This window comes from Sciurus carolinensis, chromosome 10, assembly GCF_902686445.1.
Source record: "Sciurus carolinensis chromosome 10, mSciCar1.2, whole genome shotgun sequence".
In the NCBI taxonomy this organism is placed as follows: Eukaryota; Metazoa; Chordata; class Mammalia; order Rodentia; family Sciuridae; genus Sciurus; species Sciurus carolinensis.
The window spans coordinates 137,764,225-137,789,130 of record NC_062222.1 but is presented as its reverse complement, the minus strand read 5'-3'; the positions used below and the strand labels follow the sequence as shown (position 1 = coordinate 137,789,130).

The window sequence follows — 24,906 nt, the reverse complement described above, 5'->3', positions numbered from 1 at the left end:
TCCCCTCAGGGCTCTCCACTCCCCTGCGGGGCTGGCACTGCGCCCCAGAGCCCTTTCCTACCTTCTACCGCAGCTGCTGCCTGGCAGTCAGATGCTCCTGCCACTGCAGCCCAGGGTGAGACGGAACAAAGCCAGAGTTGCAGGACAGACAGCCAGAGTTGCTGCAGCCTGCCTGTAACCCTGGCCACAGGGCAGCGATGTCCAAACGGTGCCACTCGAGGGCCCCTTCACACACAAACTATTGCCAGGCTGCACTGGCATCAAACGGCCTGTTAATTGGAAACCTCCTGAAGACCCGCTCCCCGTCATGGAGGGCAGCCGGCGCGTTACCCAGGCAGGGTGAGGGGTGAGTGGTCCACGCCATACCCGCCATACCCGCATGCCGTCTGGCCAGCACGTCTCAGGGGGCCCTGCCGGCTGGTCCCAGCTCCAGCAGCTGTGAGACTGGACGCAGCTCTTGCCTTGGGATTGCTCCCAGGGCCCAGGTCACAGACACGTCACCTACACAGGCCTGAGTCATCCCTGGCACGGGAGCAGTTCCACTGCAGCCTGCGAGCCCACCAGCTTTCTCCCGGGCACTGCAGGGCCGTGGGGGCACGCCTGGCACACAGTCCTGAGATCCAGGCCTCCTGGAATGCGCTGGCAGTGCCCAGGGCGAGCTTCGCAGTGAGCCACGCCACTGTTAGACTACAGGCAACACCCCTCATGCAAGGGTCCCCAGAACACGCCTGTGGGAAGGCAAGGGGCCCTGTGTGTGACGAGAGAGACGGCTAATGCACACTGCGGACACAACTGTAAAGGAGAACACAGGCTGCGCTCCTGGAAGGAATCAAAAGAATGTCAAAACACAGCGGGGACAGGCCCGGGGAGGACAGGAGGAGGCAGTTACATTCTGACCTTGCACAGGAACCACTTTTGATCTCAGGGCCACCCAGCAGGGCCCAGGGAAGGGCTGTGGCACTGCTGTGCTCTGGGAACACCAGGGCTCATGCCTTTTCAAAGCAGAAGGTGACAGCCCGGCAGTGCATCTGCGTGTGATGCGCTGGCCTGGGCCGCCTGCTGCCCCTTGGGGAAGCCTGTGCTTGTGCAGAGGCTGGTGTGGCAGCCCCCCTGGTCAGCAGTTGCCCAAGAAGGGTCTGAGTGGACTCCCCAGCTGGCCCTCAAGGAGACGTGCTGAGAGCCTGCCACTGGATGTGGCAAGGCTCGGTGCGGGTGGGCCCACGGGTGTCCTGAGTCGGCCAGCTCCGCTGGCTTCTGTGGGAGCGGCTGACTGCCAGGGCATCGGCAGGAAGGCAGGAAGGCAGGAAGAGGGCCGGCGCAGTGCAGGCCGTCAGGGGGCCTGCCTTTTCTTTTTGGAGGTCCGGGGTGGTCTCAGCTCTTTAGGCCCGTGGGCAAATGGGCAACAGGCAGAGGGCAGCACGCAGCCATCAGGGTGGTGGGTGAAGAACCAGCAGATGCGAGTCTTGAAGGCCTCAGAGGACGGGCTCCGCTTGTCGTCAGGCCGCCTCTCCCTCTGCAGCTCTCGTCTCCAGTCTCGGATGTGAACTCGCCCGTTCAGCACTGAGGTGTGGAACACAGACAAGCCCTCTCACTCATGGGGGTCCGTCGCAAGTCCACTGAGGGGTGGCACTGCTACAGGGATGCAGGGCCAGGGATGCAGGGGATGTGCACCAAGATTCTCCTGGGAGGTGGTGCCCTGTGGGCAGGACCTGGGTGCACAGTGGGTTATCAAGCAGGAGAGGCCAGGAAGACCTGGTGAGCAGAGGAGAGGTGAGGGGCGGAGCGCACCCCTGGGACTGCTCCAGAACCAGCCAGTGAGGAAGGGGCACGATGGGCCCTGCAGAGCATCAGGGAAGGCATCTCCCGCCACCCCCTCCAGGGGGCGCTGCAGACCGGGTCCCTGAGGGGAAACACTAGGAGGCATCTGTGCTGGGGCTGGCCTTCAAGGACACGTCAGCATCACCAACCGAAGACAGGGGAGGCGGGAGGTAAAGGTCCCCTCTGGGCAGCCTGAGTCGGACTGTGTGCAAGCCCCTCCAGATGCCCATGGTGGTGATGGGGGTGCCCGGCCTGGACACCCCGAGGTAAGGGCAGCTGACCCTGCCAAGCACACTCATGCAGACGCCTGCCTGAGACACCAGGCCTGCAGCAGAGGGACCCGGGACAGCCAGAGCTGACCTCAGAGTGCAGGGGTGGGGTGGGGGCATGGGGGTGTGGCCAGGGAGGGCAGCTGCAGGCCACTAGAGTCTGCTTGTAGGCCGATGGGCAAGCAGGGCTGCAGACTAGGCCACCCAGGTCAGGCTGAGGCTTCCCCTGGGCTTCTGCTTGGCTGCTTCATTTCAAGAAGCCACCAGCTCCACATGATTGCAGCCAAAGCAACCAAACCCTTTCTAGTTTTCTTTTTTGTTTGTTTGTTTGTTTATTTTTGTGGTGCTGAGGACTGAACCCAAGGCCTTGTGGTTGCAAGGCAAGCACTCTACAACCGAGTTTTCACCGGAAATTGCCTGCCCAGACAGGAAAGCTGACAGGAATGGGGTTCCTCCTGATCAAGTCTGGCCACCCACGTCCAGAACCTGAAAGTGAGGTATGTGGCCCCCACCTGCCTCCACAGCTGAGCCCCATGCTCTGCAGGGCCAGCCCACCTGTCTGCCCTCAAGGGACACTCAGTAAACATTCTCCACTGAAACCAGGGAAAGGAGGTCACCAGAGGCGCCTTGCTGCACCGAGGGGCGGAAAGGAGTCTCGTCAGGATGCCCAACCTTCAGACCAAGCAGCCCTCGGGTCAGGGCAGCTCCAGGACGCTGCACAGTGCAGCCACTGGGGACCACCGAAGTGGCTTGGGAGGAGCCCTGGTGCAGGCAGAAGCAGCTACCAGACCCCTAGGGGGCCCACGACAGTGAACAGTCTCTGGTCTGGATGGAGGCCACCCGCCTGGGCTGGCCTGGGCAACCCCCAGGCAGGCTCCTCCCAGTGGGCCCTCCCAGGGCAGCGCAGTGAACTGAGACCCACTTCACTGGGTTATGGTGTTAATCCTGTAGCCAGGGAAATACAGAGCCAGCCAGGATGCCCAAGGCCCAGCAGTGGGCATCAATGACAGAGGGGCCCCAGAGGGGGAGAGGACGGCCAGTACCACTGATGCTCCTGGTCTACACCCCACAACAGCACAGCTTGCTGCCACCCCTCCTGACACCTGAGCGCCCATCCTGGGCAGACGAGTGCCAGGCACCAGCGGGGCGGCCCTCCAGGGGCACATGCTCCAGCCGGGTCCCAAGTCAGACCACCAACAGTGCTCCTCCTGCAGAAATGTGGTCCTGATTTAAAACAGAACCGCAACACAAAATCCGCTCCGCCCCGCAGCGCACCCTGGGAAGACGCCCTCCGCCCTCGGGGTGTCTGAAGGCAGCGCTGGAGCCGCTGCCCTCCTCCCTGCTCGCAGCGCGGGGAGAAAGGAAGCCCAGGCCACGTGCGGCTGCGGAAGCGCCAGCACCAGGGTCCTCACCAGCGGGGAGCCCTTGGGCAAGTTCCCGTCCCCCAAACTGTGCCCACCACTAGAGATGGGAAGGCCAGCGGCACTGGGGGCAGGTCGGATGGCACCAAGTGCGTGTGCTCCACACGGGCCCTGGCAGCCTGGGGGAGCTGGATGCGAGCCCGGCCCTGGCTCCAGCGTGTTGGCCACGCTGCAGCCCCAGCATGACACGGGCACCCGGCGGGGCTGGCACTAGCTGACCTGAGTCACAAGAAAAAGTGTGCCCTTCCGCTCTCACAGCCTTTCTCGAGAGCAGCCACAGAGGTCTGAAAAGTAAAACAAAATCTCAGAGAGATAAGACCCAGCTTCAGCGCATATTTTTTGCATGACTAGAAAAGAATGTTTATTTGGCGCTCAATCCCCAAGCCGCCTACTCAGAAGTGATTCCAAAAATAATCTTGCCCCCAACGTGAACTGCACAGAAAAGCAACTTTATAATGTTTATACCGGAAAGAAGATACTCCTTTAGAAAGTCAAAGAAAACCATGTGCAGAAAAGAAAGCAGCCTCCGGCTCAGGCAACGCTGCAGCTTCGGGAAGGAAGAGCGGCTCCAGGCACAGCCGCCCCACCTGCTGCACAGCGACCTGGGGTTCCCACAAGCCCTCCCAGGGATGTGGCTCGCACCCACCCCCAGCCCCAGGCTCCAGGGCACTGGCCAGGCTACCCCATGGGAAGTCCAGTTACACAGAACCAAGGTCGGCCACCTGAGCAGCCGGGCCACCGAAGGCAGCGCTGTGTGAGCAGGTCTGGCCCACTCACACGTGGGCGGTGTGCACGCCCGGCTCCAGCGCAAACTCGGGGCAGTGCACACCGCTCTGACACAGGCAGGTGTGACCATCACAGGCAGTGTGCCCCGGGTTCTCAGGTGTGCACACGCACGCACAGAGGGGACAGGGAGGAGGAGCTGGCGGCATGCCCTCCTCAGGTCTAGGCTCTGCTGGCTGAGGTACCAGCCACGTGTCCCTGCAAGGCCTTCCTCACCACCAACCTGAGCTGCTCTGACCACCTGTCCCAAATCTTGGGCTGCGCACAGAACAGTAAGATGGGGGCACTCGCCTGCCGGGCCCTCAGGAGGGCATTGCGTAGAAACAGTACCAAGCGAAAGAGCTGCTTCCTAGCATTAACCACTTACCAGTGCGGTTCACACGCAGCTGGTGACTTCCTCCTGTGACTAGCGGGGAGCCAGGCCCCGGGAAGACTAAACTCAGCGCTGCACAGGACCCTCACGGCAACGAGTGACCGCTGAGGCCTGGGCCAGGCCCCTCCTCCCCACCGTCACGAGGGCATCCTCACTCTGTGCCAGTCCGCGGCCCGTCCTTCTCCGGTCACAGCAGCTGCAGCCCACCGGCTCCCACCCCACTGTTCCCTCTGCCCCAAATACTTATCCCTGCCCCCAACCCCCGACGCTGTTCTCCTTCCAGCCCAGCTCAGGTGCCGCCTGCCAATCAGGCCTCCCTGCGGGCCAGTGGGGCCCTGGTCCATCTCCCTGCATGCTGCAACACCGCAGAGATCTGTGCTCTGGGTGCTTCCGGTGCAGGGGGCCAGAGACAGAGCAGACAGTAAGCAGCCCCCGCGGCTGTTGCAGGGGGCACGAGACACAGCACACTTTTCTGAGGGCTCCTGCTCTGCTGAGGAAAGGCCGTGAGCACACCCTGGAGAGAGGAGGGCCCGGGGGGCAGCCCAAGCAGGACTAGAGGCAAGAGCATCCAAGGGTAGGAGGCTGCTGAGGGGCCCAGTGGGCACAGGGAATTCACACCGTGCCCAGGTCCTCAGAAAGTGCCCGCTCCCTGAGATGATGCAGTTACTGAGCTGAAGAACAGGGAAGCCAAGCCCTGCCTGAAGGACCCGCGGCCCGGTGCTCCAGCCAGCCCTCACCTTCGAACACCTGGTGGCTGTTCCTGAGCAGCGTCTGCAGGCCTCCACACTCGCGCTTCAGCCTCTGCAGCGTCTCCCTGTCCAGCTCCTTGGCCACTTCCGTCAATGACAGGCTCTCTGTAGAGAAGTAGGGTTTCCCCAACAACAGGACATTACAAAACTGCACCCAGGCAGCCGCCACTGGGTCCTGGTTCAAGTCCCTCCTGCAGATTCAAATTCCTCAGAGCCCAGCAGGCGGCCCCTATGCTGGTCTAATGGGATCCACACCTCACAACAACAGGAACCGTGGGATCAGGGGTACTGCCACCCGAGCTGCACAGACACAGCGCGAGGCTGTGCAGGACCAGGATCCTACTGTCCTGTGTAGGCTGAGCACTGAGTGACTGCCAGAGTCTGGGGGTGGCTGGGTCCCTCCTCCCTGGTGCCCCACAAACAGAATGGTCAGGGAGGCAGGGCAAGGGGCACGGCCTGCTGCCCAAGCCTTCCTGGGCTGCTCTAGCCAGAGTTGCCAGCCAGGCCCTGGAGGCAAGGGCTCTAGGTGGGCCAGCTGCAGCACGGACAGCGGGGGTGTGAGGCGGGAAGCAGCACCGCAGACAGGAACGGCAAGGACCAAAAGAGCTGGCAGTCACCTGTGGGCCAAGAGACCCAGGGTGCACCCATTCCCGGGGGAGCAGCTTCTCAACCCAGGAGGCACCTGAGGCCTCCAGCTAGCCTTGGGGTGACAGCACCTGGCCTCCAAGGTTTCCGTGGCAGGCAGGACCTGGGCCCACCACAAGTCGGCTCTAAGTCTGGCGCGGTTTCTCTTTGTTCACCAGAACCTCCCAGGTCATGTCTCTTCTGGGGTTTGTAAAGGTTGCCCTGCACCAGGACTCTCCACTGCTCACTGCACTCAGAACCTTCAGACCCACCCCAGACCCACTCCCGCCCTGTGCTTGGCCGCCCTGCCTGCTTCAGCCCTGTCTGTGCCCACTCAGTGAACCACCCAAGGCCCTGGAACCTGGAGGCTGGTCGGAAGTTATGCTGCCAAATCAGTCACTTGACCAGAACCACTCTGGCCAAATGGTGGCTCTTGGTGCCCTGCAGAGCTCTGCTGACTAGGCTGTCCTGTTTGGACACTTTCTGGAGGGGAACAAGATGTGGTCCTGCTGTATCACATGCAGCAGAGGACAGCAGGTGAGAGGGTACTTGGTCAAGGAAGGAGCCACTGCCCCCACATGGGCAGGAGCCAGCTCCGCGCTGTGCAGGGAAAGGGTGTCCTGGAAAGGGCTCCTCGCTCTCCTCCAGCTTCCCAAGACTCGGAGAAGCAGGTCTGAGGCTCCAACCCCAGCAGACAGCCCCACACTGCCCCCTGGTGGGCAGCCAGTATCCCTGCAGGGAAAACCAGCTCAAGCAGGAGAATCAACTTTATAAAAAGAACAAAAGCGGGGTGCAGTGTCACGCCCCAGTAATCCCAGCAATCTAGGAGGTGAGGCTGGATGACTTCAAGATCAAGGTCGGCCTGGACAACTCAGCAAGGCCGGAAAGAACTTAGCAAGATCCTGTCTCAATATAAAAAATAAAAAGGGATGGGATGTAGCTCAGTGGTTAAGCACCCCTGGTTCAGTCCCTGGTACCATAAAAATAAAAATAAAACAATAAGTAAACATAACAGCAGCTCATACTTTGGCCCCTGTCTCTCTCAAATGCCACTAATCTCAGACAATGAAACAATCAGATGCAATTACTTTGATCAGAATGGATTCTTGTTATCTTGAGAATTTTTAAGGAGAATTTCAAATCTTAAATATTTCTAAATTCTAGCTGGATATTCAAGGGAACAGTGCATTTCTGGCATTCGGTCCCCTGCTTTCTGGTTGTATCATTTCTATGGCTGAGAGTGAGCAGCCCCGGCCTCTGAACCTGCACATGGCCCAGGTTAAGTAGAGCTCAAGGCTACTACCCACTAGCTTCAGCCTTCCTCCCCAGAAGCATGCCAAGTCCCTCGTGTTAACAGGACCTATGAGGAAGACTCCGAAGAGTGAGCTTACTACAGCCGTTCACCACCAACCACCTTCTCGAGTGCACTGAACTACAAGGACCCACAATGCATGCTGGTGAGCCCGAGGAGTGCGGCAGCCCTGGGGTGTGGATGGCCTACCTCCTCCATTCCAGGTCTTCAGGATCCCCTCCTGGGAACTTCCCGTGTTTAATCTCTTTCCACCTAACAACAAATTTGCCACTTGCAAAACCACTTGGTCAATAAAATCTCGAGGAAGGGAAGCGCAGTTCCTCACAGGCTCGGCCTTCTCCCTGGGGTGGAACCCAGGCAGCCAGAGTCCTGTGGCCGGGGCCCCGGCTCCACAGGCAGCTCTGCGGACATCTTGGTGGCCTGCACCGTCAGCAGCAACCTGGGGTGCAGAAGGGGAAGGCCCCCCTTCAGGCAGGCTCGCGGGGCAGCCCTGCCTACTGCGAATGTACTGAGTCCTCTGCTCATCCCTCCACACTTCTCCAGTGGCGGGGTATGTTCTGGATTTTCCAATGAGACAGACCTGCATTTAAGAGAGCAGGGTAAGCATTTTAGCGGGGTCGCATACTCCAACACCTCTCTACCTACAGAATTTCCTTATTCTGGAGTACAAACCACATAAAAATTTTAGACATCTGTCATGAAAAGAATCCTTTTATGAAAATTTTTTTGGCGGTGCTGGGGACTGGACCCAGGCCTCTTGCACATCAGGCAAGCACTCTACCATGGAGATACGCCGCCAGCACAAAAGTCCTTATTTTAAAAACTAACACTAATGTACATGACCTAAAAACTAACAACTAACTTGGCAGCACGCCCTGTTCCAGACACAGCACTCGGGCCCACCCTTGGTGGACGACCACAGCTGCCCCGTGAGCAGAAGCGCGTCCACTCAGAGTGCTCACGGGCACTGTGAGAGAACACACCTGATGTCGCCCCGCCGCAGCAAGGACACACAGGCCTGCGAGTGCTCGGTGCCGCCCAGCACGACAGCTTCCTTCCTCCTGGGAGTCTGAGCGAGGCTGGGCCCAGGATGGTGGCCGTGCAGCGCCTCGGTCCGAACGTTGTCCCCAGGCACTAAAACCAGAGGCCGGTCGCAGCTACGCCAGAGCCTCCCCTTCAGCCCGGCTGCACCGCGGTGGGACCGCACACGGCACACGTTCAGCTCTAAGAACACCCAGGCAGAGATGGAGCCAGAGTCCTTGTCTCTCATGACAGGTGACAGAACAGCAGATGTAAAAAGCAAAACCGTGGGGCCTCTGCCTTGCCAGTGACCCAAACCCGAGCAGGTTCCAAGAATCAACCCACCTCAAAAGTCAAGGACCTGCCCACAGAGGACAAGTGGACAGCAGCACACAGACGCTGAAGACTGAAGACGAGACCTGAGGCCATCTCCAGAGCAGCTCTGAGGGCCACAGCAAGGACCCTGTGCCCGCCCCAAGCTTCCCACGTAGACACGGCACACCGCCCAGGGCAAGAGCCACACCTACTCTCTTGGTGGACGGAATCCTGAGGCAGTCTTCCTCCACCTGGAAGCCACAGGAAAGCCCCACTTCCCGAATGAAGTCCAAGTACTCTCGGTACTGCGTCTTCCCGCTCTGCCTGCGGCAGAATTTCCCCGTGAAGTCAAAGAAGCAGCAGGGCAGGACGAAGAAGCGGCAGTCATAGGAAGACCTGCAGGCGACCCACAACAGACCCTGAGCTCCAACGGGTTCCAGCTCAGCAGAAAGCCTCCACGTAGCGGCCGCACAGGGCAACACGTGGCGAGTTCGTTCGTTCAGGACAGATGGGTTTTTTTTGTTTGTTTGTTTGTTTTTTTTTTGGTGGAATTGAGGATTGAACCTCGGGGTGCTCTATCACTGAGCTCCAGGGCCTCACTAAATTGCCAAAGCTGGCCTTGAACTTGTGATCCTCCTGCCTGAGTCTCCCGAGCAGGGGTCACAGGTGTGTGCCACCTCACCCAGCGTGGCCAACATGTTTTCATATTAAAAAATGAATTACATCCTCAACAGGACTCCCATAGCACAAGTAATAAAAACAAGAATCAATAACTGGGATAGATTCAAACTAAAAAGCTTTCTCTCAGCAAAGGAAACTATCAGCAATGTGAAGAAAGAGCCTACAGAGTGGGAGAATATCTTTGCCAATCATACTTCAGATAGAGCACTAATCTCCAGAATCTATAAAGAACTCAAAAAATTCTACACCAAGAATGCAAATAATCCAATCGACAAATGGGCTAAGGAAATGAATAGACACTTCACAGAAGAAGATCTACAAGCAATCAACAAACATATGGAAAAATGTTCACCATCTTCAGTAATAAGAGAAATGCAGATCAAACCACCCTAAGATTCCATCTCACCCCAATTAGAATGGCAATTATCAAGAATACAAGCAACAACAGGTGTTGGTGAGGATGTGGGGAGAAAGGTACACTCATACATTGCTGGTAGGGCTGCAAATTAGTGCAGCCACTCTGGAAAGCAATGTGGAGACTCCTTAGAAAACTTGGAATGGAATCACCATTTGACCCAGCTATCCCACTCCTTGGCCTATACCCAAAGAACTTAAAATCAGCATACTACAGAGATACAGCCACATCAATGTTCATAGCTGCTCAGTTCACAATAGCCAGATTGTGGAACCAACCTAGATGTCCTTCAATTGATGAATGGATAAAGAAACTGTGGTATATATACACAATGGAATATTACTCAGCCATAAAGAATGATAAATTTATGCATTTGCAGGCAAATGGATGAAATTGGAGAATATCATGCTAAGTGAGATAAGCCAATCTCAAAAATCCAAAGGACGAATGATATCACTGATAAGTGGATGATGACACATAATGGGGGGTGGGAGGGGTTAGTGTTAGGGTTAGAGTTAAGGTTAGGGAGGGGGGCAAGAATGGAGGAAGGAAGGACTGTGTAGAGGGAAAAGAGGGGTGGGAGGGGTGGGGGGAAGGGGAAAAATAACAGAATGAATCAAACAACATTACCCTATGTAAATTTATGATTACACAAATGGTATGCCTTTACTCCATGTACAAACGGAGAAACAACATGTATCCCATTTGTTTACAATAAAAAAAAAGAACATACCTAAAAGAAACAAACAAAAAAAAAAGGAATTACAGCCTTTCCCGAGTCAATCTCCAAAAACAATGCAACACAGTGCACAGTGTATCCCTTCAATAAAATGCAAATCTAACTACCAGAGCAAAGTGTGATTTCCCACCACAGTTCTTATCACTGTGCTCCAGACTTCTGAACACGCAAGACTAAACATTCGGAGTCCTCGGCTAGGAGAGGAAGCTCAGAGGAAGACCACGCAGACGAGGTCCAGCCCTGCCTGGGAACGGTGTCCTTCCGGCCAGTTCAGAAGACCCTCAACGAAGCCTCTAGGAGTGGCAGCCCACCCCATGGAGGCCCCAGCACCCACCTCTGACAGACTCAGACCCCACGGAAGACATCGTGGCCACAAAGGTCACCTTCTGACAGAGTGCCTTTGTTATGGGAGAAAAGCTTACAGAAAAACCCGCTCTGCACGCTGGGCATAAACGTGGCGTGAGTAATAGCGTTCTGATCTCCGCCGGCCTTAGAGACAGACGGTGAACCCCATGGGTTATTCTGTGGATTTTTATTTTTGAAAGTAAAGGAGATGGAACTTATTTAAACTTAAACATATGCATATACACACGTACACACACACCATCATTTTAACCAGCTGCATGTCTATGCTCAGCAGGCACACGCAGCTCATGGCCACCACCCTAGACAGAGTGCTTAGAGGACAGAACATCCTGCCACTCAGCAGGATGACTTCTGCCTGACTCACCTGGCCGCGATGACAGGAATCCAGGGTGTGAGCTCATCGGAATGGTTACCAATCAGCCAGTCAACACCAGGGAAGAGGGTCTCCTCGCCCGGGGTGATCGCGTCTTCCTTAAAGACCAGCACAAGAAAGGACAAATGGTAAGTCAGCACAGAGCAGCCAAGGCAGCAGGACAGAGGCTTGGGAGCCACACGCCATAGCTCACCTGTGGCATGACCTTCTTTGGCCCCCTCTGCACTTCAGTCACCAGGAGCAAGGTGGTGATGACCCTGCCCCATGTTAGCCCTTAAGGGCACCAACCACTGGCAACTATTGGGGTCATTCCTGGGGACATGAATAGCACTGATCTCCTGAGTGCTAATGTCCTAATAATTTCAGGACATACTTTTTATATGAACCCAAGAAGCAGCTACAGGAGAGATGGGACACAAGAACAGTCTCCCTCTGGCAGAATAAAAGGGAAGAAAGGGCCCGAGGTGGGCCAGGGAGAAGAGCCAGGCCTGAGGCTGAGGCACGCGCCAGTGCGACACAACCCAGAGCCCTCCGTGGAAGGGAGCCCGGCACAGCGCAACCCAAGATGAGTTACCAGGTGCACACCACAGTCCTGCTGCACAAGTGTCTCCTGGCAGCCCTCAGACAGCGGGCAAGCCCCTCTGGCCAGGCACCCGCGCCCAGCCGACCCTGCGTGCTCTCCTTTCTGACGCTGGCAGCCGGTCTCCAGAACCTCCGCCCCGCGGTGGGAGAAGACGGGCTAGCTGCCCACCAGGATGGCCTGTCTTCTGCGGGTGCGGAATGATCCCCAGGGAAGGCGCAGAACTGTCACCCCCAATCAGAGCACATGGGAAAGCATCCAAACATTCACCACGCAAGGCCGCTCCTCACAACACATCCACACAGGAAGGGCTGTTTGCAGACAAGAAGTTTACAAAAGGAGAGCTGAAATCCTCCGGCCTTCCTGGTTCTTCAATAGCACACGTGCTTCTATTCACACAGATTTAAGCATGAAAATACTATTGCTCGACCAGTAAGCGCACAGCCTACAAGCAGGTAAAATGAGCCTTTGGAGATATTCTTCTACTGCCACCCAAACTGGGTCTGACTCTGCCCACCTAGCTCTTTCAATGGCTTGAATTAATGGAGACCTCATTAAACCTGCAACCGACGCAGCCACACTGCAGCATCTGGCCTCAGCACCCTGGAATCTTGCCCAATGCTTTCCGAAAAGCCTTCACTGGCATTTTGAAGAGCAAATTGCAACATTCCTATTTCATACATAGCTTCACAAAACTAAGATAGTTTGCAAACATCACAACACTATCTTGCTTAAATCCAAGGAAATTCCTAAAGGAAAAGACAGGTATGACACACTTGATCTTTGAACTTCTAGAGTGCCCACTTCACAGAAATCAATCAGTCAACCACGTGGGGAGATGAACTTTCCCAGGAAATACAGAAACACTATACTTGTGAACACCGCCACTCCCCTGGGACCCTGGTCCTCAGGACGGAAAGCATGACTGAAACTCAGTGGGCTCTGTCCCCACCCTCAAAACACCAGAGTCAGCTGTTCCAACCCGGAGACTGAGCTTCAGGGGCAAAGAGAACATGAGAACCAGAACTCTCCCGGCAGGGGCCTCGACTGAGGGCTCAGGACGGACGGCTCCCCAGAAGAGCCAGAGGCAGGCTGCTAGGAACCACCAATGGATGATGAGAACCTTCTACCCACTTTCCAAGGGCACCCAACACCAGTCAGTCTTCCCTTGGGTCACGGCTGCTTGAACCCCTTACCCAAAGGACATGGGAATTTAAAATTGGCTGCCGCTCTTTTTTTGTTGCCGCCGTTATTGGGGATTGAACCTGGGGTGCTTGACCACTGAGCACAACCCCAACCCTTTCTATTTATTTTTATTAAAGTTGCTGGGGCTGGCCGGAAGTCCCATCCGTCCTCCGAGTTCCTAGGCTTACTGGCATGGCCACCACACCCAGCTCACCCAGCTCACCCAGCTGCATCCTTTCACTTTGATCATCAACCTCACCCCAAGTCAGGGGTCAGTTTTGCTAGGTGGGTAAAAACCAGCGTCTGCACATCCACAGAGCCTCCCCAGTACACTGGCCAGCTGACCAAAAGTCTTCAAGTCTAAGATTTTACACATATTTTTTAACTTACTGTGATGTGTGAATGTATAAGCAATTACAAACCCCTCTAGAAGAAGGAAAGAATAAATCTAGAATAAAACCTAGCAGACACAGGGCGGCTACAGCAAGCTCCTCCCTCCAACGCTTTGACCTTTCTGGAAATATCATTCTCAGCTTTAAAAGGCAACAGAAAACATAAAAAGTGTCCTGAAGACTTCCCTTTCTAGGCATGGGAGAAGTGATACCTGCTGCCTGTTTCAATGGGGTGTGGGTCATGCTGGGGTTGGGGGTGGAGGAAGGGGCTCAGCTGGCTGGTGAGCACAGGGGGCTCACACTTCTCCTGTCCACTCTCCAAGGAATGGAACGTCAAACCGACATTCTGTCCTCCAGCAGATGCGACTCTTGACTGTCACATCACGCCTTTAACTCCATGGACAAAGGCCTGCTGGCAATTCAGCGGCTGAGTGGCAGACCCCACAGGATCCTGGAGGGCTGGGCACTCACTACACACTGAATGCCTGAGCAGCAGCCTGTGGCAGTCTTGTAGCACCTGAGAATAGGAGGCCCGTCCTTTTCCCCAGGCGGCCTGGGAACACCACACTGGAGACACACTGCACGCGGCAGGACCAGGCTTAGAAAGGAAGAAGGACAGGACACTTGAGATTCCACAGCCCTCTGGTCATGTTGAAGAGTGGACGCTGAGCTCTAGCCAGAAGAGCTGCCTTTTCCTGGGCCTGCTGCGTGCAGCATGCATCTCCTGTGGGGTGTTCCCATCTCACTCACCAGATGCCGCTAGGATGAGCCCAAGGTCAAGTGCATGGGCAAAGTCAGTACCTCTAATTGAGTTTGGGGTCCATACAAGTCCCAGATTTTCCTTCTTCGGACATCAATCCCTCTGCCTGGATGCTGAAATAGTTTTAGAAACCAAAGATTACTCTAATACATCACAACAAATCAGCCACAAGGATGCAAGGCCTGCAGGAAGCGCAGCAGGGAGGGCAGCTGAGGGACCACAGTGGCTTTGGTCCAGGAATGCCACCACGTCAGCGCCCCGGGGAGGAGGAGAGAATGCGAGCCACACAGCCCCTGGCCAAGGCTGTCCTCCGGCATCTGCTCCTCCTGCAGCCCGGCCACGCTCTTGGCTCTCCCAGGGCAACCTGTTCACTCCCGAACGGGGTGGAGGAGATGCACACACCTCCCAGTGGTCGCCTCATCCCAGCTGCAGGTCCCACGAGCACCCTGCTCACAGCAATCACCACTACAAACTCTGTCTCACAAAACATTTGAAAAGCCCATTTTAACAGCCAGGCCAACGCTAAGTTCAGACAGCAGCAGCAGAAAAAGATGTCATGAGCCCTGTGCCTGACCTGCAGAGACTCTAGCAAAAGTCACAGAGCCACACTTACCCCCTCGCTGCAAAGGATGTGAACCAGGAGGCCATTTCCACACCCCAAGTCCACGAAGGACTGCTTAGCGGTCATTCCCCTCTCAGCCCTTTCCTCTTCCCACAGGATCTAAGGAAACAGAAGAAAGAAAACAAAGCTAGCTTGTAGTTCACTCTGTTCAAGAATAATCCAGACACAAATCCCTGCTGGGCTGGGCACCATGGCCATACTTGTGATCCAGCCACTTGAGAGGCTGAGGCAGGAGGATGTCAAGTTTGAGGCCAATATGGGCAACTTAGTGAGATCCTCTTACAGAATGAAAAATGAAAAGAGCTGGGACGTCACTCAATGGTACAGCACCCCTGTGTTCAATCCCCAGTACCACAAAGTAATCAAAAAACCCAAATCCCACCTGTGACTACAAACTGTACTCCCAGAGTAAGGCTTCACTTGAAGCCCGGGGCCTCTAGCAAAAGACACACAGGTGAGCCCACTGCTGTGCCTGAGGCTGCAAGGGCTTCAAAGCTTTCTCTGTCCAGCAGGAGTCAAGTTCAGGGCGGGGCTGCAGCTCAGCGGCAGAGCACGTGCTCAGCACACACAAGGCCCTGGTTCAATGGGGGGGGGGGGTAAAAAAGGCCCACATTTAAGTGTTCATCTCTGATACGAGCTTTATAGAGCAGTGGTAATAAGTTTCTTTACACTTTCTCGTCAAGTTTTGTATACTTTGATAATCAGAAACCCTGCTACTTCTAAACTAAGAGAAAAGTCGAAGGGAAACTAAAAATGATCTAAACATTGGACAGATACGAAAATTAAAGCTAGCTGGGTGAGGTGGTGCACGCCTGTAATCCCAGCTGCTCGGGAGGTTGAGGCAGGAGGATCCTGAGTTCAAAGATAGCTTCAGCGGGGCTGGGAGATAGCTCAGTCGGTAGAGTGCTTGCCTTGCAAGCATAAGGCCCTGGGTTCGATCCCCAGCACCCCCCCCCCCAAAAAAAAAAAAAAAAAAAAAAAAAAAAAAAGACAGCCTTAGCACTTAGCAAGACACTGTCTCTAAATAAAACATAAAAAAGGGCTGGGGATGTGGCTCAGTGGTTATATGCTCTTGGGTTCAATTTCTGCTACAAAAAAAAAAAAAAAAAAAAATACAAAAAGAAAAGAAAATCAAAACTACTAAGTTAAATGGCATGCCCAAATTCAGCTGGCTAGCCAGCTAGCTGAGGAAAGACCCAGGGACAGGTGCCAAGGCCCAGAGGTGGAGGCAGGGGTGTGGATCAGTGGTAGTGCCAGCCCGTACCCCACAGTCCGCCTCAGAGCTGGCCTGCTTCATGCTAACACAAAAGCACCACTCAAAGCAAAACCGTCACACGTGACAAGCCTGCAAGCAGCCTATGGCCACCACAACGTAGTTACAGATGTGGGGACTGTCCCGCCCTCCTGTGGCAGACATTCTTACCAGCAGGTACGCAGCTATAGCCACGTCTTCATACACAAACTTTTCAGGATCAGTTACTTCAGGCCACACCTAAAAAATGTCCAAGAGCATGTGAAAATGGCTGTCCGGCTCCCAGTGCTTCCCAGCAAGGCACCCTCAGAAGGCGCGAGTCAAACCGACCTGGTCACACCAAGAAATACACGAACCAGCTCCAAGGAGAACTTCCCCTGACCGCCTCACATCCAGACACAATTCCCACACTACGTGTGTAACAGGAAGCGTCTGGTGCAATATGATCAAGAGCAAGACGGGCGATGCAGAAATGTACAAAAGCTGTATAGGTGAGGCAACCGGACCTCAGAGGGAAATGCCCACCTACACGATCAGTTTATCTGGATAAAACAACGAAGAAACAAGGTGGTGGCGGGAGGAAGCCAGGGGTTGGAGACCAAGGCCCGGCCCATCTCAGTAGCAGCAGTGTCCCTGCAGAGCAGGGATGGAGCCTGGGCCCTAAGGCACACACAGGCAGACCACTGAGGTGCCCCAGAAGGGGCAAAACAGGCACCGGACAAGGGCACAGCCTCACTGCTGAGGTCAGCAAGGTGCGTGTGGAATCTGGCCCGAGAGGAATCCCAAAGGCCAGCGCTCACCACCGAGACTCCACTTCTAGTCATGGTACACGACACCCCTCTGGGCAGCCAGCTCACGTGAACAATCTTAAAAGCTATAAAAATACGAGAAGTGCCTTCCTGCACGTATTGAGTAGGGGGCGGGAGGGCGGGGTCATAGCCAGGCTCTGCAAAGGAATGCACCCAGCTCCAGGCAGACCCTTGAGACCCACAGCCCAGTGTGATGAACCGACATGGTGCAGGTGTGGCTCCTGAGTGCCTTGTCAAACAGCGATGGCAATGACTTAGGGAACCATGACATGCTGGTTTTTTTCTGGGAAGTATGTTCTCACATACTTCAGCTTTTCATGTTTCCTTAAAATATCTTCAAATTCACTCTAAAGAATTCTGGTAATTAAGTAATAAACTCAATGTTCAATCATTTTTCAATTAAAATTCCCTTCTGATCTCCTGAAAAAATAATGCAGAAAAAAGAGCAATCCCCTTGGTCACACATCTGCCTGGCGGCTGGGCGCCCTGAGGCAGGAGTGCAGCTGGCAGCCACACACTGGGGGTCACATCTGGACAGATCCAGAAGGACCACCGGAACTTGTCTACTGCAGGGTCTGGTCACATCACCTTGTCTATAGGGGCTCACACATGTCCCACAGAATTACCTTCACCATTTCTTTGTACTTCTCCTTAAGCTCCCGGTAAGCCTCACTGTACCGCAGGATGGAAATGAGAGAAAGGGTGCTTTTAAATTCGCTCTTCCTGTTCTCTACAGACCACCTGGCCAACCTGGCCAGCAGTTCTTTGCCAAGCCAGATGGGCTTGGGATAGATAACTCCATCTGAATGCCACCTCTCTGGACAGAAAATTAAAACAGATATGAACCTTTAAAAATAAGAAAAATATGAGTAAGCAGGGCTGGTTTTAATCCTAATTTTTAAATTATGTGTTTATTCACCAAACGAAGAGAGCAGAAACACACATATCTATATCTAAAAAACTTTACATAAACATAAAATGAACGGAAAGTGGTCATAAAAGTTTTGGCTACTAGAGGGGAAAAAAAAAAAATCACACGTAAGCAGCAAAAGGACTCCTCCTCCTGTGAGCTGCAAACGTCCTCCTCGGCCTCGGCCAGTGAGGGCCTCGCAGACGAGCTGCCCGCCCTCCTCCTGTGTGCAGAGTGAGCCAGCCTCCCGGGCTCGGGCCTCCTGACTTCACAGCTGTCGGATTTCCATGTGAGTTCACTGGCTCCAAAATGCTAGCCAGAATGCCATCAGAGTAAGGGACATGTGCATGGTCCTTGTGCGCGTGCCTCTCATGTCCTCTGTCAGCAGCAGGAACAAGGACACAGCTGTCCTATGTCCTGCTCCTAGCAGGCCAGATACACCGAGGCCCTCTCCACGTTTGATAAGGAATGACAGCTCACAGTCCTCAGGGGGCAGGTGGAGACAAACGGGGGCCCAGAAGACACCCCCATGCTGCAAGGCCTGCAACCTGGCAGCACCCTAAAGAACAGAGTGCTAAGCTTATGGGGCAGGTGAGAAAAAGCTACAAAAAGGGAGGTGACAGGTGGATGAGAGAGGCTGCTGACTGGCTGCCAAGTGATAAGAGTGAGCACCAGGCAGTCCAGTGACAGCCAGGCCACCATGAGGTCAGCACCATGGGAGTCCCACCAAGGGACATAATCCCAGGGTGCACAGATCCGGAGGGCCTGGGAAGGGGCCTAGACGCTCACCTTTGCCCTCTGGCTGCCGGCCGGGCTCCCTGCCAGGCTCCCCTACTGGACTGACATTGCCCAGAGGGCCTTCCCTGCTCTTCCCTGGACCTCCATGCTCTTTCCCCAGGTCCCCAGAGGTCACATGGCTTTCTCCTCCATTCACTCAGGCTGCTTCTTAGAGATTCCTTCCCCTGCTGGCCTGACATGCGACCCATGGCCCGACTGCCATTTTTAACGCAGGGTCATGGGAACACAGCCACGTTTAGTGCTTTGGTTTTCTCCCCAGCACTTTCAGGCACTAGAGCACACCGTCTGTCTCCTCCCGGAGACTTGCTCACCCCACAGGCCTGGCACGAGCACATGAGGAACACACAGTCCTACTACAAGGAAGCATGCCGAGAGAGTCTTCAGACACCACCTCATCTGCACTCAACGTAGAACACAGCAACCTCTGGCCTCAGAGCGTGCTGTGCCCAAAGGGATGCCAGCAGCTGCCTGGAGCTACTTTAGGAAATGCCAACCCAGAAATACAGGTACCAGCCAATCTCTGGTGGCTTGTCAAAGAACAGCGACTGTGACTCCATGTGACAAGCTCACCCTCAGTGCTAACTGCAGTCAGGGCCCCTGCTGGGTGCATTCTCCATACCCTCTAGGGGACAGGTGTGACCTAAAAATTCACCAGCAGAAGGTCCTGCATGAGTACATGCCAGGTTAATGCCAGAGGTGAGCGGCCTCCCCTGTGTTCCCAAAAGAGAATGCCAACAAGGAGGGACTTCAGGGCGGGTGTCCTCAAGGGAATCAAACACTTCTGTCACTCAGCCTGCAATGGACATGAGGCCCAGGCCCTCCTCAAAGGTCAGTAATCACTAGACCCACTTCAGTGGTGGGGAAGTGAGGGCCACTTGGGTAGAGTGAGAGATACCAAGGCCCACAGATGGGGAAGCCCAGGTCTGTCTGACTCTAAACCTTGCTCTGCCCTCCACTCTCCAGGCAGCTCAAGAATGTTTCAGAAGGTACTGACCAGCTTGGCTTTCTAGAAGGCCTCAGTGCAAGAGCAGTGAGTAAGATCACCCTTCCGTTGACTTGCTCATTTAATACAATGGAAATGTCACACTCTGCATAGGGCTAAATACCATCTGGAATCAAGGGCTAGTTAAAACCTACTTTTATAATAGGCACCTCTGAATACCCACTATGAGAGGGAGCTTCATCCACTCCTCCTGACCTCGTTGTAAAAACAACAAAGTAATAACAGGACAGGAGTTTACTTGAACTTGGTGTCAAAACTGGGTGGTGTTGACCATCAAGGCCATGTGGGACACAGAGACTAGAGATTCCAGCCAGGTTGTGACCCCAAGACACAGGGCCAGCCCAATAGCGAAGAGACAGGAATGCACCCTGAAGGCATCCTGCACAAGGGACAGAACCTCAGTTTTGCCAATGACCCAGACTCCAGCCGTCCAGACAAGGACCTGACTGAAACCACAAAGCAAGGACATGAGAGTCGGCCGTGCGGGTCTCACCACTCTTCTTTGCTTCGACGAAGCTGAATCTGATACACATTGTCCACCTTGACCTCTAAGTTCCCATCATCATTTTCTTCCAAAGGTAAAAAGCTTACAGTTCCATTGGGGACATCTGGAAAAAAAGAAAGAGGCCAAGAATGACAGACTGCCGCTGCTTAGCGCTGTGCCTCCCCAGAGGCTGCATGACAGTGGTGAGTGGTACCATGCCTGCAGGCCCAAAGGTCTTCCCGGCACCCAGGAGACGGTTCTGGGTCTCATCACAGCCAGAGCCCAGCCTGCAAAGCACGAGGCACGTGGCCCTGGTTCTCAACAGTCGTCTGTGGAGGTGCAGGAGCCAGGAGCTGAGGGAAGGGAGCTGACGTGGACTGAACACTGCTCTAGATGACCATGACCCCCGGAGGCCAGTTCAGGACAGTGACTATCACTCCAGGCCTCTGGACTCAGGGCCTTGAACTGTGTGACGTCTTCACTGTTTGCAGGGACTCTGCACTCACCTTCCCATTAAAATAGAGGAGAGCAACAGACTCCAAAGTTAACCTTAAGGCATTCTACCAATTAGTGACGACATCTGAGCTCTGGACATATGAAGTTCTATCCCTAAAATCGTTTGTTTACCTTTAATATGCAAAATTAGCAAAATCTAAGTTAAGATGAATGTATACCTCACTTCACAAACCAGGTATGAACAACTGCTGCCTTCCACAGCAGACCCAGTTCCCTACCACTGTGTCACCCTGGCTGGCTACCACTAGCTATGGTTCCTTCGTCACATTACTCTTGAGCCCTTTGTGAGCTCACCCAAAGCAGGGCCAAGACATATATGAAAGTTGGGAGCATCTCCACTTTCAAAAATAGCGGTTATTAAGCACTGAAGGCTGCCAGGAACTAGTCCAAGTGCTTTAGAAGGCAAAACTTCACTTAACCATTCCAGCAACTCTAAGAGATTTTACTACCCCATTTACAAATGCAATAACTGAGGCACACAGACACTGTATAACCTAAGCAGGGCCACACAGTTAATAAATGGCAAAACAGAATACAGGCCAAGCTGCCAGTACTCCACGGAGGACAAAAATACTCTGATGAGCCTTCACAGCAGGAGCTGAATGTACAAGACTGCTTATGGGGGCACCAATCACCTCCTGAAGAGAAAGGAAGTGGAGCCTGCCCGCTGCCCCCACTAGCGAGAGCCACAGAAGGCGTGTGGGCTGTCTCACTCATCTTCTCAGTCTAGTGGACAGGAAATGCAAGAAGACTGTCACGACAACATTGATAAAAGCTGGAAGAATTCTAGACTGGACTAGACTGGTAGGGTCGGAGAGGCCCCTGGAGGAGGATACTGGGAAGTGTCACAAAGGCACCAAGGCAGAAAGCACTGGGAGTGTGTGTGTTGGGTGCCCCTACAGCAACTGCCGCCTGTGGTAGGCAGAGGGTCTCTCCGGGCGTCCACACCCACACTCAGTACTCGTGAATACACTGTTACGTGGCAAAAGGAACTTTGTAGACGTGATTAAGGCTACAGGCCTTAAGCGGGAGGGTACTCTGGGTTATGGAGCGGGCTCAATCTAATCCCATGAGTCCTCAATAGCAGAGAACTTTCTCCAGTTGGAGGTAGAAGAGAAGTCAGAGAAATTCCAAGCAAAAGAAGGATTTAAAACCACTACAGCCTCAGAAACATAGGGCACTGTACAAAAGAACCAGAAAGAGGCCTCTAGGAAATGACAACCAGAAAGGAAACTGGGGCCCCAGTTCTACAACCATAAAAAACAGGGTTCTGCCAACCTGAGGGAGCTTGCAAGTGGGTTTTCTCCTTGAGCCTCCTGACAAGAGCCAAGCCAGCAAGCTCTTAGATTTTGGCTTTGTGAGAGAAACCTAGAGCAGAGAAGCCAGCAGAGACCACCAGAAATATTAACCACAAAACTGTGTGAAAGAATCAGTTTGTCTGGTTTTGGCCATTAAATGTGCAGTAATTTGTTACAGCAATAACAGGAAGTTCACAATGCTGAATAAAGTTTGAAGCAGGGAGTGGTTTAAGTCTGAAGCTCACAGATAGTCAAACTAAATGTCTGGAATTTGAAAACCACTCGAGACTAGTAGATTCCCATCTATCCAATCACCACACTCTTTCACATCTATGTGTCAGCATAGATTACTTTCTGAACTTTAATTTCTCTCTTTAACTACTAACCTTGTACTTTATCATTCAAGATCTAGCCCATCCTCACCTTCTCCCGGGAGTCTCCCGACACCAACCATCAACTACCCCAACCTCTGTAGTGAGGACACACGTTTCTACACACGCCCTCAAAAACAAGCAAACACCTACAACCTCACAGCTAAATCGACAAGGAGCGGCCATGGCAGGTTCCTCCAGCGCCTTTTCAAAAGAATACTTTGTAATCTAATCATGTTCTTCCTTCCACTATCAGATACGCGCTGACCTTGCACAACCATCTCTCTCCTCGGAGCCCTAAGTGGGCACCGAGGGCTCATCTTCGGGATGACAGTTCTGAGAACCAGGTCGAGCCGGTGCGGGGCCTCGGGCTGCGAGCCCGCCCCGGGGCGGGAGAGGAAGGCCAGCATCTCCGGATTGCCGTCGGCAAGGCTCTGTGAGAAATGGCCCCAGAGCGAAGCCAGACTCGCGGCGGGGTCGCCGCCCTCGGCGCGTCCAGTCTTGACGGGCTGCCCAGGGTCCCCGGAGAGTAGGGGGACCTGGGCCTGTTCACGTCCGCCCCCCGCGGTGCCCCGGTCGGGTCCCAATCCCAGGCCCGGGTCTCCCTCGGAGGGGCCCGGGCGGGGTCCCCGCCGCTCCTGCTCGGGGCCGGCGCTCGGCCCGGGGCGGCGGGCCTCGGCCCGGGGCAGGACGGCGCTCCCGCGGGCCTCCAGGCGGGCGCCGCTCAGCCGCTTGTTGGCCACCTGCGGCCTCTCCAGCCACACGGCCACCGCGGCCCAGAAGCCCTCCGGAAGCAGCACGCCGGAGTCGCACACTCGGACCCGGCCCACCTCCGCCATGGTGCGCCGGCGCCACGAGCCCAGGCAGCGGCGCGCCGCGATGACGCGCCCGGCAGTGGCGCACCGCGGTGACGACAGCGGCGGCGCGTCGACGTCGGGCCGCCTCTGCTGCGCCAACGGGTGCGTGGCCCAGGTCCTCCCTCCCGCTCCGCCAGCACGCTGGTGCCAGGGGCGGCCTGAGCGGAGCCGGGTTCTGGGGGCTCTGGAGGCGGCGGAGCACGCACGGCGGCCCGGAGCCGCTGATGGCAGCCCGAGTGTGTGAACGCGCAAGATCGGCGCTCCTTGCAGCTCAGTGCCCTTTCCTCTGGGAGAGTGACAGCGGCTACGCCTGGGTCCGAGCTCAGCCCTGGGTGCCGCCGAGAACTGTGCACTGTGAGCTCGCCCAGCAGTGAGCGGCACCTTGTAGCGGCACCCGGAGGCCGCCCTCGGGAGTGCAGGGCCAGGGAGCGCAGCCAGAGGAGCACGGTGGAGAGGGTCTTCGCCCTCGGCAGTGCAGGGCCAGGGAGCGCAGCCAGAGGACCACATGGAGAGGGTCATCACATGCAGCGAGTAGGGAGAGCACTGGGGACAACTTCCAAAGCAGTGTCTCCCCAAACCCACGGGGCAAGAGGGTCTTATTAAGGGAGACTTATACTAACCTTTTTTGAAAGGACACAACTAGTAGAGTTGGGCTGATGCCGAACATTCTCAGTTCCAGCCCATACTTTCTTAGGCCTGGAATGTTCAAATGTGGCAGGTGGCAATTTCCCTTGGGTGGAGAACTAAGCGTTATAATGAGCAAAGTTCACAGCGTTACCCAAAAGGACTCAGATTTGGCTGGTTTAAACCAATTCCTTGTGGTGTTCTCTGGAGGGGCTTTTCATTTTGTTTGTACTGGGAATTGAACCCATACATTACCACTGAGCTACATTCCCAGTCCTTTTTGTTTTGAGACAGGGCCTCCCAAAGTTGCTGAAGATGGCCTCCAACCTGGCACTCTTCCAGCCTCAGCCTCCTGGTGGGATTACAGGCTTGAACCACCTAGCCAGTTCTGAGAATCCCATCTGAAACAATTAGAAGGGATGTTAGCAGTTATTAAAGAGGTGATAGCTTCCCCTAAGCACAAGCACCTTGTCCCTAAAAGTTTCTGCCCTGCAGCTGTCACAGAGAAGGTCAAAGACTGCCAGTGTCATCCAAGGTCACCAGCACCTGGTGTGCAGAATCTCTAGTGAAATCTCAAAAATCTCACAGGGTCTTCATTCTTTCTATACATTAGTCCCTCTGATGGTGTAAGGAATCCCACAGAAACCACGCTAGACACAGGAAATCACATAAGGGAGTTTATTAAGCAAACAGAGTGATGGCTTTAAGCCGGGGGTCAGGCGAAGGGTTGAATCTGCCAGAATGGAGGACCCAGATCCCATGGTGGAGACTGATACAGCCGAGTCTGTGGCCAGGGCGTCCTGAGGCCAGAGTAGTCGACTGGAGACGAGAAGGCGGCACATAGATGGTGCCGTCACACGAACATCAATGTGGGGCCAGGAAAAAGCCGAGAAGAGTTGAGGACCTGATATCAGGGTTTCTGAGTGCGAGTGTGCAAGCGCGAGATGAGCCTCAACCCTGAGAGAGAATCTCCACCATAAAATCAGGAATCCACCTGGCAGATAAGACCGACTATAGGGGCCAGCAGTAACTGTTAAAGTTGTGGCTGGGGGTACCCCCACCCCTCAGCCTCCTCGAGAGCCCCGGACACTCGACGGTCACTTCTCAGGTCAGCAGAGGTGTGTTTAAGCGGTCTAGAGTGGGGGAACTTATCAATCTGAAGTCCAGTGTTGCATGCAAAAAACTGA

The 24,906-nt window shown here is 54.7% G+C and overlaps 1 protein-coding gene across 4 annotated transcripts; it reads right to left on the bottom strand.

Annotated features, from left to right (window-relative positions):
* Positions 1 to 795: 795 nt before the first annotated feature.
* Positions 796 to 23,399, bottom strand: Trmt44 (tRNA methyltransferase 44 homolog). Of its 4 annotated transcripts, none has more exons than XM_047566490.1 (11): positions 22,507 to 23,392; positions 20,063 to 20,177; positions 17,485 to 17,704; positions 16,221 to 16,289; positions 14,789 to 14,896; positions 14,217 to 14,288; positions 11,250 to 11,356; positions 8,897 to 9,080; positions 7,539 to 7,929; positions 5,402 to 5,518; positions 796 to 1,560 (listed from the first exon to the last, which is right to left on the bottom strand). In XM_047566490.1, exons 1-11 carry the CDS (start codon positions 23,075 to 23,077, stop codon positions 1,331 to 1,333), a joined length of 2,184 nt encoding a protein of 727 aa, XP_047422446.1. In that variant the 5' UTR covers positions 23,078 to 23,392; the 3' UTR covers positions 796 to 1,330. The 4 variants fall into 4 exon arrangements, with proteins under 4 accessions (XP_047422446.1, XP_047422448.1, XP_047422449.1 ...); XM_047566492.1 differs by having other exon boundaries at positions 17,485 to 17,675; positions 22,507 to 22,646; XM_047566493.1 differs by lacking the exon at positions 22,507 to 23,392 and adding an exon at positions 20,268 to 22,472 and having other exon boundaries at positions 17,485 to 17,675.
* Between the last annotated feature and the right edge of the window lie 1,507 nt (positions 23,400 to 24,906).